This window comes from Benincasa hispida, unplaced genomic scaffold (genome assembly GCF_027475165.1).
Source record: "Benincasa hispida cultivar pf3 unplaced genomic scaffold, pf3_genome.v1.1 HicScf514, whole genome shotgun sequence".
Classification (NCBI taxonomy): Eukaryota; Viridiplantae; Streptophyta; class Magnoliopsida; order Cucurbitales; family Cucurbitaceae; genus Benincasa; species Benincasa hispida.
Genome location: NW_028326618.1, coordinates 25,531 through 40,588, shown reverse-complemented (window position 1 = coordinate 40,588; position 15,058 = coordinate 25,531). Strand labels below are relative to the sequence as shown.

Sequence of the window (15,058 nt, the reverse complement as noted above, 5' to 3'; positions counted from 1 at the left end):
CACAGACCTATTCTCCCATAAATAACTTTCTTTCAGATTCTTCTTTATTTTTCTTTTCACGTGTTCCTGCACACCCTAGCCTTTGTCTTGGCATTCACCACCCACTCGCCACCATCTGCCTATAGTCAACGCACAAACCCAGATTTCAAGTTTCTGAAGGATTGTTTAGCAACGGTATATATATATAAAATAAAAATTAGAAAACATTACTTTGCTTAGTATCCAATTTTTATTGTTGTTCTATTTAACCACACCTTGAGGACAAGGCCTGTTTTAGGGGCCCACAATAATAGGCATGTTATTAGGGTATTATTAGGATATTAAGGGTACATTAGTTATTACTTAAGGAGGTTATTATAGTATTTGGTTATAAAGAGTGGGAACGGAAAAGAAGAAAGTTAAGTAATATATTGGTGAAAGAATTAGGATTTGAGAGAGATTTCAAGAGGGAGGATCCAAGTACCTCAAATTACTTGGCTATCTTGCAAGTTGTACTCATTTACATTTACATTTCAATATAGTCCGACTGTGTTTTGGTTCCTTCGTATATTTGTGCAAATATAGGAGCTTATCAGTCTCGTCTTTTATCGTCATTTTACAATTCTTAATTTAGGACTTTCATGTATGCCTATAAATATTGAACTCTAATCTATAGAATAATGAGAATCCTTGTGTATTTTGATCTCACGATAACACCTATCAACAATAGACATGAAAATGCTTATGTGGATATAAAAAAGGATGAGACTTACATGAATACCATTCGCATCAAAAAGGCTCTTCAAGATATTTGTGTCCTCGTCTGCTCCACCACCCTGGCCCATCTCTACGGAACCATTCCTTCCAGAAGTTTCAATCTCTGATTTGCATAGGTTTTCATCAGCAGAGTCTGCATACAATACTGAGCCACTGCCAGATTTTTGCTCATCCTTCTCATTTTTCTGAACACCAACAACATTTACACTATCAGTCAACTGACTGAAAATAGTTGATGTTTCTGTTGATCCATTCATCCCATCCTCGTTCAGTGTAAAGAGATCCTTCATGTCTCTAGCCTTAAAGAACCTTTTCTGCTGTGGGTTCTTTAGTATCTTATTAGTGAGAAAATGCTTATATATCTGTCGATGGTACACTTTCTCCTCTATAGTTCCACGAGTGATCAATCTATACACTGTTACATCCCGCTGTTGACCAATACGCCAAGCACGCTCCCTAGCCTGTAACGGGAAGAATTAATGACTAAATTAGATTCAAATGGCTCAAATATAATAATGTAAAGTTATCGCCATGTAGCAGAGAATACGAAGAAAAATCTTCCATAATATTGTAATAAACAGGAAAAATTATAAAAGATGCTGCCTACTAAACTGCAAGAGGCGCAGTACAGTAATTCAACGTAGTTTTCCAGGTTTAAACAAAGTGAAGAACCTCAATCAAAATTTTCCGGACAGGTATGAAACAACTAGTTCAATAGAATAAAGTAGAAAAACAGAAACGTGATATATTTATTACCTGCATGTCAGTCGATGGATTCCAATCGGGGTCAAAGATTATCACCCTATCTGCTCCAGTTAAGTTGGTTCCCAGACCACCAACCTTGGTAGTTAAAATAAAAACAAACACTTCATAGGAATTATTGAATTCGTCAATCAAGGCCATTCTCTGTTTGACGGGAGTACCACCATCCATCCTCCTATAAGTATAACCACCTCCAACCAGAAATCTCTCTAAAATGTCAAGCATCTGTTGGGTCTGAGCGAAAAGAAGAACCCGGTGACCTTGCTCCTTCCAGACCTTCAGCACTTCCTCAACCACCTTCATTTTTCCACTACGTTCAGGATTCCCATAGTCAGGATTCTGAAAAGCATGGTCTCTCTCGAGTAGATCTGGATGGTTGCAAATTTTACGCATTACATCAATTCCAGAAAGAGAATTTCTATTCCCATCCAAAATACTTTCCACTTCAGAGCTTGCAAGGAATGCTCTATACACAGAACGTTGCTCAAAAGTAAGGCTGCAGAAGAGAACGTGTTCAGTCTTCTTTGGCAAATGAGCATTTACATCCGCTTTCATCCTTCTAAGAAGATAGGGCATAATCAAGTCACGAAGAACGACAGCACACCTGCATAGTGAGAACTTCAAAGGTTGGTGACGTTCAGCTACTGAAGGAAGAGGGAGGGAGAACCACAAGACCAAGCACTACCCCCATCCAACCTTTTATTAAAACATTTTTAACATTCCACCATGATAAAACCACCTCATAAACTCTCAACTTGATCATAGCTCAACTAGTAAACCAAGCACAACAGTAACCTTAATAACCTCTCCTAAAGGTCAAAGATTCAACTCTTCACTTGAATCTTTTAACTAGGAAAAAACAAAATACACTTACCAATTCTACACATTTCCAAGAAAAGAGAGAAGTGAGGGAAAATAATAAAAATAAGACCGCGAATGTTCACAAAAATTTCAGAACATTTACCTATATGCAGTTGATACTTGCAATGGAGAGGCATTAGCATAGCCACCAACTGATATAGGAACTGCAAACTCTGCTTCAAATACAGGCAACACCCCCAGCTTCCCAGGGAAAACAAAATCAAACAAGGACCACAACTCGGTCAATTTGTTCTGAATTGGAGAGCCAGTCATTATTATGCGGTGTACTGTCTGTAGCTGCTTGCAAACTAAAGTGACTTCAGCATTTGGATTTCGAATACGATGTCCTTCATCCAGGATTGCATAACCCCACTCAATGTCAAGCAACTTCTCGCCTAACAGTCGTAGTTGTTCATAGGTGGTAATGAGCAAACCCGACTCTGAACCCCAAACACGGTTTATCAAGGAATCCCATTTTTTTGAGCCTTTGGACTGTGAGTTCTTCCTATAATCACTTTCCTCTGAATCTTCACTTTCATCACTTCCATCAGATTTTTCTTGCATCTTCTTATAAGTGGGATCATGAGCAGAATCATGTAGGATTTCTGCCAGAAGTCCTGGGCACCATTTCCGTGCCTCCCTCTTCCACTGTCTAACTAGTGTAACAGGGCAGACAATGATGCTTGGTTTATAAATGTTACTGAAATGTAATGCACCTAAAAAGGCCAAGACCTGGACTGTCTTTCCGAGGCCCATCTCATCTCCAATAATTCCACCTGCCCTTTGGCAATGCAATTCCCATAACCACTGCACCCCAACTTTTTGGTAATCAAAAAGCTGATCAAATATGCTATGAGGAATTTTCAGCCCGCCTTCAAGTGTTACAGAAGAAGGTTCATTAACATCATCTTCTAAATCTCCTGAATCTTCTCTTTCAAAACTTGATGTAGGCAAACCATCTGACATATTCTCTGCAACATGAATAACACATCAGGAACACAAAAATGTTCTTCGTAAAAGATCCATTGCTAAAGATGATGTATGTAAATATGTAATAGAACTAACAATCAATGGCATACCCATTCAGTAAAACATTCCACGATGAAGAACTAAGAACAGTAAGGTTTTCTCACAGATCAATGCTCTATTACAACAAGTTTTCAACTTAATAAGATATATGTTAATAACAACATGACTTCTTGCATGTAAGTATCAAAATAAGAACAACATGAAGAAAATTTTCTCAACTAACAAACTCCGGTAGATCCATGAAATTTTTCTCATAGTTTGCAAGCATCTGAATACGTGGCCTTCTTTGACCATTGAGAAGATAGCAACTAGAGAAGAAGCCAGAAAAGTATATTTTATATGATTAGTTGACAAGGTTAAGAACTTAGATGTTAACATCATGTAAAAGATACAACTGAATCAAGGAAGCTGCAACATGAACTTGGAGAGAATAAGCGGTAGAACAACCACAAGCTAATTACAAGACGTACCAGCAGCTTCCTCATCTCTTTCCTCCATGGCAATTCGTCTTCTATATTTTTTATCTGGCAAAGGCCGTCTAGGTTTTTTGCATTTTATTTTCTTTGTAGCTTTGTCTTCTGCAGATAGGGGAACCTTTGCAAGTTTTTTTAACCTGTAGAAAGGATGAGTTGGTGGATCAAGCTTCGGCAAAGCTTCTGGATCAAGCAATTTAGTGGTTGGCCGAGCTTGTGCAGCCACTGACATTGACTGGAGGGCTCTAGCGACACTGTCAGAAGCAAAGTCATCGTGTTCCTCTTCTTCCGTCTTTACTTCACACCTTGATCCCCTGGGGTTTTGAAGACTTGATTGCCCTGGATTTTGAAGACGGCGTTCAAAGCCCTTTAACTTGTGAAATGGTGTTAAAATTCCCTTCCGTACCAACTCATCTCTTTCCTAAGACAAAGAATGAAAGTTACTCACCTGTTGAATTTTTTTTTTTTTTTTCAATGTCAAATATAGAAGCATATTTCAATTTACATGTACATAAGACTTGTTAAGCATCTTACAGAGTACAGCATTTGAAAACAGCTTAACTCACTGTTTCAACAAAGCCCACAGTGGCTGCATCCAAAGCTGCATCAAAATCATTATCTTCATCAAATGACACAACTTTCAACCTCTTTTCTCCATTGTTTACTGATTTCTTAACCTCTTTAGACTTTCTCTTAGGTTTTGATCTGTCCTTGACTATCTCCAATATTGTCTTGGCGTGTTTGTCATTCAAATGAGAAAGTTCTTTCTTCAACTGCTGTTGGGTTTTCTTCAGGCTTCTTAGCCTGTCAACTGCTATTGCATGCTGAAGGCCATCTGCAGAAGCTGAAACACCATCCACTTCACGCCCATGCTCCTGGGAATCGGTGCCAACGTAAGAATGTTCTTCATTTCTTTCAAGTTTCTTCCCCGGTTCCACTGTTGATGCAACAGCATCTATTTCATATTCTACAGCCCTAAGCTTCTGATAGAGCTGCACATGGCTGGCAGAAGGTGAATCAGTGCTATCCAACTTATCACAAACGTTTTCCTCTGCAATCGCTCCAACTTCAACACTATTCTCACTATTCTTTTTTGCCTGCAATTCAAACACAAATCATTCAATGATGTTAACTGCAACAAGTTTATAACTGATTTCCAGTTGAAACCAAAGAGAATTGCTGACTGAGTTCAATTTCATGTAATACTTCAAATTTTCCCGTACTAAACCGACAGCAGACATTCTTGTCTAATCTAAACCAAGCTAAAAGGTAATTCAAATGGCCAAAACCATTACAAACAACAGTAAAATAACTGCACGCCAATACAAAACTTAAAATCACGAATTATGCAAAAGAACTCCCGCCATTACCTTCTCAAGCAAGTCCCGCTCTATATCCTCGGGATTAGCAGATGTCACACCCAAGCTGTTCAGCAAAATCCGATCCTCCTCTTCCTCCATCAAATCAAATACGTTGTGTCACCCAACACATTGCATTGTGCAGCCAATAACCCAAACCTACCAAACAAAACTAAAGCGCATCAAATTCAACACATTCACTCCCATAGTCGCCAAAGCTTCGCACCTAAAATATTCAATCCGAACAATGAGACCAAGTTGAAACCTGAATTGGAAGCGCGGTGAAGCAACCAGAGGAGAACTAACTCCAAATCGAAAACAGCAAAAATTATACACAAAATCGGATGGAGAAATCTCTGTCAAATAGGGAATCGGAGAGACAAGGGAAGGAATCCGATTTCTTCCCCGTTAATCGGAAGGATTGCGAGATTACCTGAGACCTAAGGTCCGGCACCGCCTCCGACTGGCTGCGATTTTTTACCAGTTCTTCAGCTTTTATTTTAATTTAATTTAATAATTTTATTAATTTACTTTTCTTCTTAAAAAAATATTAATTTATTTAAACTTCTTGTGCACGCTTCTGTGCTTGTGGCGTTCGACTTTGTATGTTGACCTCCTTTTTCAAAAACAATTTGTTTTTTTACCCAAGCATGGAAAAAATTTTATGTAAAATTATTCTTATACCATTCTTTATTAAATTCTCGCTATTAAATTTAACAACCAACCTATAAAATTAATTATTATACCATCTACAACAAATATATATATTCAGACTAAATTCTCTACCAAATTAATTGTTTTACAACTCACAATAAAAAAATTATATTCTCAAAAAATTCTCTTCACCAAATTATCTTTAAAATGAAAAGTTGCTATTTGACTTGATTAGAGGAGGGACACAGTGTGGACCCGATCAGGGATATGAGAATATGGGACGACCATTTGAAAATTTTAAAAAATTTTAAAGAAGTGTATTTCAAAATTAAAAATAATAATAAACAAAAAAAATAAGAAAAGGCAAAAAAAAAAACTTAACTTTTTTTTAAAATACCTGGTCAGGTTTCACCAGATTCGATAGAAATGGGTTGAAATTACCTGGCAGAGAATTGTGTGCATTTTGTATGTTTTGCATGAACCCGTTCGGGAATTAGCACCTACATGCATGAACCTGGCCGAGAATTGTGTTCATTTTGTATGCTTTGGATGAACCCCGACCGAAAATTGTATGCATTTTGTATGTTTTGCATGATCCCGCTCGAGAATTGGCATTTACATGCATGAATCCGGCTGAAAATTGAGTGTATTTTGCATGTTTTACGTAGCACAAACTACTTATTTATATATAAGGCCAACTATAGAGTTTCATCACTTGAACCATTAAATACATAAAAGCTTACAAATTTCTAAAACAATGCTCTATTTGTCCAAATTTAAATGACATATTGTCTACGAGTATATATCATCTTATCTTGTATTATGGTGTCCATTTGGACTCAATTACATCTTATTTGAAAATTTTACACACGGACGTATCACAATCATCACTCTCATGTTGTTGAGGCATGAAAACATCATGACATAGACTCCATCAATCCACTAGAAGAATATTAGATATAGACTTCAACAAATATTATTAGCACCTCTTAGGAAACACAAATATATATCAAACCAGCGGTTCATTGAAGATGATGTTTGTGTCAATGAGAGGACCAAAATATATTTATCTAAATATGGCTAATTATGTCGGAGTAAGTTCCTTCTTAATTTTAGAGATACATTTTTATATATGAGAATAACATGAAATGGCCACAAGAAAATGATGATTAGGAAAATGATCACTAGGATGAATCTTTGTTTCCAATTCCATTATAACCTACATTATTTCATTAAATAGATAAATTAAAAGTCTTAACACACATATTGAGTCAGACTAAAAAAAAAATCTAAAACCGATCGGGTATGGGACAGGCCAAAAACATTAGCTTACATGCACTCTACACCTGGTCCTGCTTCCCTTCCCGGTCCCACCTACCCACATCGAACCCCCGGTCCCACCCACCCGTATCCCACCCTAGTCCCCACCCCTGTCAATATCTTAAGTAGCTCGGCTAGGCTTCATATTTCAGTCGCTCGGTTCCACCCGCATCACACCCTAGTCCCCCCTGTCCGGTCAATATCTCAAGTAGCCCGTTTCATTGAATTATAAGGTCTCAAAATTAGCAAATCAAAATTTAAACAGTATATATATATATATATATCATGTACAAATCAACTCATACACTATTTATAGACCTAAAAAATTCTAAAATGCAACGTTCTTTTTCACAAAAAGTCCAAAAATTTATGAAACCCAATGAAAATAAAACCTATAAACCTGTTACAAAAACAAAAATCATTTTTTTCAAACAAATAAGCTCGAACAAGATTGAAACTCACTATTATAACAAAAGTATAAAGATTCACAAAAGCATGAAATCAAGAACAATGAAGAAATCCAAAACCAGAACCCTTCTAAAATGTGTGAAAATACTTACTTAGATGAAGATAAACTTTAAATTTTGAATGTTTTTCCTAAAAAATGGTATAATGGTCTTTTTCTATCTCTAGTAAATATTGAGGGGTCAAAAATACATTATTTTTAAAATGATTTTTTTTTTTTCCAAAGGAAAACTTCTAAGAGGTTACAATTGTCAAATTTCTGAATCACAGCCGTAAACAAAATTTCACATTAGTTAATTTGTACTAAAGTTATATGCATTCTATAAATTCGACTACAAATTTCAACTACGAAGATGGGAAATCAAACTTTTGAATCCAATAAAAAAATATTATATCAATTACATTTAAGTTAAGTTCATTTTGACACTAGTTTTTCAGGTATCGTTTGATAATAATTTTGATATTTATTTATTTATTTATTTTAAACTTATTTCTGTTTCCTCCCAATTTTAATTATGATTTTCATCTTTATAGGATCACTTAAGTTCGAAGTTAAATTATAATAATTGATTAATTTTAAAATTGTCTGTTGATTATATTTAAAACGGTCCGTTGATTAATTTTTAAAACGGTTCGTTAATTTTAAAACTGTCCGTTTTGATGCTGAAGGCCTATAAAAGGTGAGGCCTTCGGCAATTCGTAAAACACAGGATTCATTTTTTCTTAATTCCCAACTTCATTTTCCCCTTCTCCTTCATCTTAGCTTTCCGAGCAGTGAGTTTAGAAAGGGTGTACGTTCCAATCGGTAACGATTTTGCTCTTCGCTTGACCGTCGTGCCCTGACGGCTTACAGTTCATCGTTCTGAGGGCCCTGCTATTTCCAACATATTTTTTTAAAGATCAACAAACACAATAAAACACTAATAAATTTCAGTATTGTTCATCCTTAAAAAAAGTGATGCATTTATTTTACAAATTTATAAAGGTTTGTAATATATATATATATATATATGAACTAAAATGAATCAACGTTGAAAGTATAGATCAAAATGAATATACCAAAAGTATAGATGTCTAAATGAACTAAAGTTAAAAATACAAGAATCACAGTAGTATTTCAAACTATTAACACACATATACCAACCATGTGATGTGATCATTTTACGATCAACCATCCATTGTAATGCGATAGTGAGAGGAAGGATATAGTAAAGAAAAAAAGAAAATAGAACATAAAAAAGACAAGAAACCACACACATATATACATATTAAAATATAGTTTTAATTTTTCGTGCGAGTGAATTTCTATTTGGAAATTAATTACTACAAGTTAATTGAAGTAAAAAGTATACATTTAGGCTATGCTTAAAAGGGAAAAAAAAAGGTTCAATAAGTAAGACATGATATTTAAAAAGTTTGGAAAACATAATTTAAACTTAAAATATTTACATCATAATAATAGTTATATGAAAAAGCCGTCTTAGCTCAGTGGTAGAGCGCGTGGCTTTTAACCACGTGGTCGTGGGTTCGATCCCCACAGACGGCGTTGTTTTTTATTTTTTTTTACTTTTTTAGTAATTATATAATTTTTCCTTTTTCTGTTTAATATTATCATATAATTAAATAAAATAAAGTTATAATCGTGACACGCATTTCCCTACTTTCTCTATATATTTTTTTTTTCCTTTTTTGTCCGTAGTTTCTTTTATTGTATTTTACTTTTAATATGTTTTGTTTGTATTTATAGGCTAGATTATAATAAATTTAGTTGGTTGAGAAAGTTAAAATTTGGTCCATTTAAGTTAGAATTTCATAAAATCTTAGGCATTATTTATGAGTTTTTTTTTCTTTTCCTTTCAAACTATAAGGACTTAATTCTAACTTTTCAATTATAGAAACCAACATCGACTATATATTATAAGAATCGAATTTATAATTTAAATTAGCATATTAATGTTAATATCAACAAATATTGTTGGTTAAAAATGTTGAGATTATTAAAAAAAAAAATTAAAAACACTTTTTATCTTTAAACTTTTATAAAAGTAATAACCCACTCATAAACTTTGGTGTATGTATTGGAAGTAGTTTTAAAATGATTAAAATAATTTTTAATGTAAAAACCCACTTCAAAACATGTATTTAAAACTCATAATTAACATAATATTTAATTTTACACTTTCAAATGCAGTTTTTACATCGATAAAATGAGTTTTTGAATGATCATAAACATGCTTTTATAGTGATTTTAACCATTTTTAAATAACTTTCAAACATACCCTTAGCTTGTGACAGTCTAAACTATAAATCATATGAACTAAATTTTAACTTTCTCCGAATCATAAGGACAATAATTGTAATTGAATTTGCACGTGAATTTAAAGAAAAACACTATTGATCTCTAAGTTCTTGTTTGGTAACAATTTGATTTTTTGTTTTGAGTTTTTGAAAATTAAGCCTATAAACACCCATTCTGTTTTTTGTGACAATCAACTATCGATGATCGACCGTCATGACTGTTGGTGATCAATTGTTGTGATAGTCTTTTTCAGATACATGACTGCTTGTGATAGTGGACGACTTTTTTTCCTACCATTTCCCCTTCTTCCTCAATTTCCCCTTCTTTATTTTCAAAAATAAAAAAATAAAAACAATCTCCGATTGTTCAAAGATCTTCTTTGCTCATGGTGTCGATTATACTAGTTGAGGGAACTGACAAATGAATTATGAATGTTGTTAAATGCAAACCTCATAGGTAAACTCATTTCATAACTACAAGAAAAAATATATAATTTAGGGATTTAAAGCAAAACTAATGTGTTGTGAATATGTTAGTATATTGAATTTCAAACTTTATTACTTTATTATCCAAACATCTATTTGTCATTTAAAAAGAGATAAATAAGAATTTTAAAGTCAAACTAAATTTGCTATAAAACTTAATTTCAAAACTCTGTTACCTTGTTACTAAAAATTAATTAAGTTTTTTGTATATAAAAATAACTAACTCGTGAAAAATTAATTAATTTTTTTATATATAAAAATAATTAAATCATTATCATTCCTACATTATTGTCATAAAAATTAAGAGGTCTAATAAATTAATGGTTTAAAACATATTTTGGTTCATAAACTTTGAAGTTTGTTCTATTTTGGTATCTAACTTAAAAAAAAAAAGACGTTTATTATAGTCCCTGAACTTTTAAAAAGTGCTTACTTTAGTTTCTACTATTAAAAATCGTCAACTCTTGAATGAAATGATGAGATGATGATTTGTATTTTTTATGACTAGGTTGCCGAATAAATTAGTCACACTAAAAAAATTTAGGGTTTCAATTTTGAATTAGTTGGTAAAGTGATATTCTATAAAACTCAAAAATCGTCTCACGTTCAAGATTTTGATCGTTCAGTTTTTTGGTGCTTTGATTGTTGACATTTTACTTCACCTTCATAATGTTTAACACATGCTAGATGCAATTTCTTTAAATAGTTAACAAATAGTAGGGACCAAAATAAACACTTTAAAAAGTTTAGGAACCAAAACAGTCTTTTTTTAATAGGGATCAAAATAGAACAAGACAAAAAGTTCATGGACTAAAATAAGATTTAATTTAGGAGTATAGAAGAAAAGTCTAATATAAATTTTATTTTAGAATGAATAGATTAAATTTTTAATTCAAAATTATGACAGAAATTTAATATCGTTGAAAGAAAAATTGATCCAGGTTATAAATTCACGAAATACGATTACAAAAATGAGAAAAAATAGATTATCTAAACCCATGCATCCATCCTAAACACAGACATTTGTGATTCTACTTTACAACCCCCTCTTCCCACAAATATTTGATTTTCAGACTTTTGATTCTGAATATGTAGCCTTTACGCCCTCTTATAGGCTCTGAATTTTTAATTAAAGGTGTGTTTGGTCGTTATGTTTTGAAGATGTACCATTTTATTGTGTTTTAAGAGTGGATTTAAAAAGTTGAGTAATTGTATTTGTTGACACGACGTTTTAAATTGGGAATTATATTTTCTCTCTCTCCCTCATTTGATTGTTATGTTAAAATACTATTTTGGTCCTCATCCCTTATATTTAATATTTGTTTTGTTTTTCTCTCAGAAGATACTTTAAGTTTTGTTCTGTTTTATTCCGTGTACTTTCAAGTATTCAATTTTAATCCTCACACTTTAATAAATCTTAAATTTAATTCCTTACAAGTAAATTTTATAAAAATTGACTAAATAATAATAATAATTTTCATGCATAAAACTATAATTTAGACCGAAAATATTAATAGAGAACAAAAAGTTTTTTTTTTAAAAAAAAATCATCAATAAACAAGTAGTAGGGCGTTTTTTTTTTTTGAAAGTATATGCATTAAAATTGAACATTACAAAGTACATGGATCAAAATTGAACAAACCATAAAGAACATAGACTAAGATGATATTTTAACATAATTATTATTTTTAATTTAAAATATTGTGTCAACAATTAAAATAATACTAATAATAATTACTCAAGAGGCATTGGGGCATTGTGATGAGTTTCTTCTTTTAGTACAATTGAAGGTAGGAGGATTCAAACCACATACCTCGTTTTAACTAACACACTCAAAGTCAATCGAGTTATGTTCGCTTTGGCACGTTGTGTTGAATTATTAAATATGAAGTTGTTTGGTCTTTGATAGTCCAATGTATAATTTTTATATTTAGAGTGTAGAATAGCTAACCAAACGTTCCAAAATTTACAAATATATTATTGTTGTCAACGGTGTAGTTTAATACACATGTCTATATATACTTGCTTCAATCAACCCACCATGCAATGCCCTTAATTGATAAAAAAATTTAATTATGTATTAATCATATTTTTAGTATTATTGTAGGAGTAAGGGATGAACTTTCGACCTCTAAAAAAGAAAAAAAAAGTTAATTATCATTAAATTAAGTTCACATTAACAATCATATATAAATCATTTAACCAAAAAGAAAAATGATGCCTCTTTTAAATTATTGTTTCATTAACGTATTTAATCACACATATATGACACTAAGAAAATGTATTGGCAAGTGCTCAAAAGTGTTACTAAAATAATAATTGAATGAACAACTGACTTTATATCAACAAAGTTGATTGAAGAAAACAAAAACACAATGATTAAATTGAAAATTAAAGATTACAAACACTATCCTGGACATTTTGCCCTAAAAAAAAAGGAAAAAGAAAAAAAATCCTATATATTTAAGAGAAAGTTAGAATTTATTTTTTATGATTTTAAAAATGAAAATTTAGTCGTTATAATTCGATAAAACTTCATAAATAATACTTGATAAACCCTCATAAATTCTAATTTTAGAGACTATTTAGAGGATTTTATCATATTACAAAGACTAGAGGTGTGTTTGAAATACATTATCACGTATTTAATTTAAAAAATATGAATGTTTTCAACTATGGGAAAATGAACCATAATATTTACAAATATAACAAAATTTCACTGTATATCTGAGATAGACCACATTAGACCGTGAGATAGATAGTAGTTTATCGTAGTCTATCATAGATAGACTATTATCTGTGTCTAGAGATCGATAGTAGTTTATCGTAAATGGACTATGATATTTTATTATTATTTATAAATATTTTTTTCTTAAATTAATCTAAATATATCCTAAAATTTTAATTTCCTCCGAAATAAGGGAAAGAGGAAAAAGAAAGGAAAAAAAAGTTGCCGGCTGGGGCCAAATGGAAGCACGTTTATGTACAAGCAACGTGGGCTCTCTCTCACCATTTAATTGACAGCACAAACGTGTGCGGCTCGGCGGTCGATTGATAACCAATTTACGTATCTACCCTCCACTAATTTGACCACATTAATTAAGGATTTATATTACAAAAAGTAATTCAAACCTCTGCCACTTGTTTAAAATAAAAATACCCTTGTTATTATTATTATTATTCTTTTCCCCCCCAAAAATCGTTGTATTACTCTTCATCGTTCATCAGTGTTTCAAAATTAATTTTGAAGGTGAGAATTGTTCAAATGTTGGACAGAAAGAATTGGGACTTCAATCAGTGTAGCGATGAATTGTAATAAGAATTTAGAACCGAATACCTTATTGTTGGAGTATCTCGACTTTGTTTGTTGGCATTTTGAACAATCAAGTACGAGAATTTTGTTGTCCGATCAGCAAGTCGGGATTCGGGACGATGCGCCCTAGTCCCCGATACCTATTCAAAATCTGTATTTAGCATATTTATTTATTCATAGTTATTTACGATTATGGTCTTAAGGTTTAAAGTAATGCGCTATATAAACTCTCTAGTCATAGATGCACGGTTTGTGCATTCAGAAAACGTTCTTTCTAATAATACTATTTTTCCTCTACCCCGTGGACGTAACTAATATTACTCTGTTAGTGAACCACGTATATCTATGTGTCGATTTTTGCTTTTTTTATATTTTTCAATTGTCGTTTTCTTTAACACATGTATTGTTTTATACCCTAATTTTGTACTAACATTTTAACATATATATTCTATCGATGATAGTTTCGAAGCATTATAAGAAATATTACAATTATTTTTTTTAAGAATATAAGTTTTCCTTTTTAAAAAACAAATAAACGGCAAAAGTTAGGACTATTTTTTAAATTTTATCCTTCACAAATAAGGTTACATGTTCCATATCTAAATTTTGAGTTAGTGTTAATTAGATTTATAAACTTTAAAACGTTTAATTAAAACACCAAATTAATGATCGTATCAATTTAAACTCTGAATTTTCATAAGTGTGTCAATTTATATTTCATTACATTTCGTTTGGATAAACATGATGTGAAACTTATAATCTTATTAATTAGATAAGTAAACTTCCATAATCAAATCAATTTATACCATTTACTAAGATTACCTTAAAAATTGCCAACACATCAAATCTTACATATGTATAGATTTCTCTAAATGTTGAAAGATTGCAATCAATATATTGATGATTTTTAGAGGAAAATCTAAGGGTTGAAATTGATTGACTAATGAAATTTTAGAGATTTAATTGATAAAATTAGTATTCTCACATAATGTTTATTCAAACGAAATGTAATGAAAAAAATATAAATTTATATAATTAAGAAAATTCATAGTTTTAAAATTGATACAATTTTCATTAAGGTTAATAAAAAATAGGAAATTTTTAATTTGTATCAATTTAAACCTTGAACTTTGGTATATATATCAATTCACATCCTCCTTTAGACTTACTTCGAAAAATGTTGTCCGAAACATAAAAGTTTCAAATTAAACTTATATATTATTATAAGTAAATCATTTTAGACTCTTTATTAGGATTGCGTTCGAAAATCAACCATGTTTGTT

The 15,058-nt window shown here is 31.8% G+C and overlaps 1 protein-coding gene and 1 non-coding gene across 7 annotated transcripts; one reads left to right on the top strand and one right to left on the bottom strand.

Annotated features, from left to right (window-relative positions):
* Positions 1-501: 501 nt before the first annotated feature.
* On the bottom strand, positions 502-5,832 carry LOC150030157 (protein CHROMATIN REMODELING 8-like). Of its 6 annotated transcripts, none has more exons than XM_090310015.1 (7): positions 5,673-5,832; positions 5,252-5,398; positions 4,448-4,978; positions 3,879-4,302; positions 2,483-3,350; positions 1,513-2,122; positions 502-1,217 (listed from the first exon to the last, which is right to left on the bottom strand). In XM_090310015.1, the coding sequence occupies exons 2-7, from the start codon at positions 5,339-5,341 to the stop codon at positions 645-647; spliced, it is 3,096 nt and encodes a 1,031-aa protein (XP_090166141.1). In that variant the 5' UTR covers positions 5,342-5,398; positions 5,673-5,832; the 3' UTR covers positions 502-644. The 6 variants fall into 6 exon arrangements, with proteins under 6 accessions (XP_090166141.1, XP_090166142.1, XP_090166144.1 ...); XM_090310016.1 differs by having other exon boundaries at positions 3,879-4,297; positions 4,387-4,978; positions 5,505-5,768; XM_090310018.1 differs by having other exon boundaries at positions 4,416-4,978; positions 5,505-5,768.
* Positions 5,833-9,152: 3,320 nt separating this feature from the next.
* On the top strand, positions 9,153-9,224 carry TRNAK-UUU (transfer RNA lysine (anticodon UUU)). The gene has a single exon. It is a non-coding gene; the product is annotated as a tRNA-Lys (tRNA).
* Positions 9,225-15,058: the final 5,834 nt, after the last annotated feature.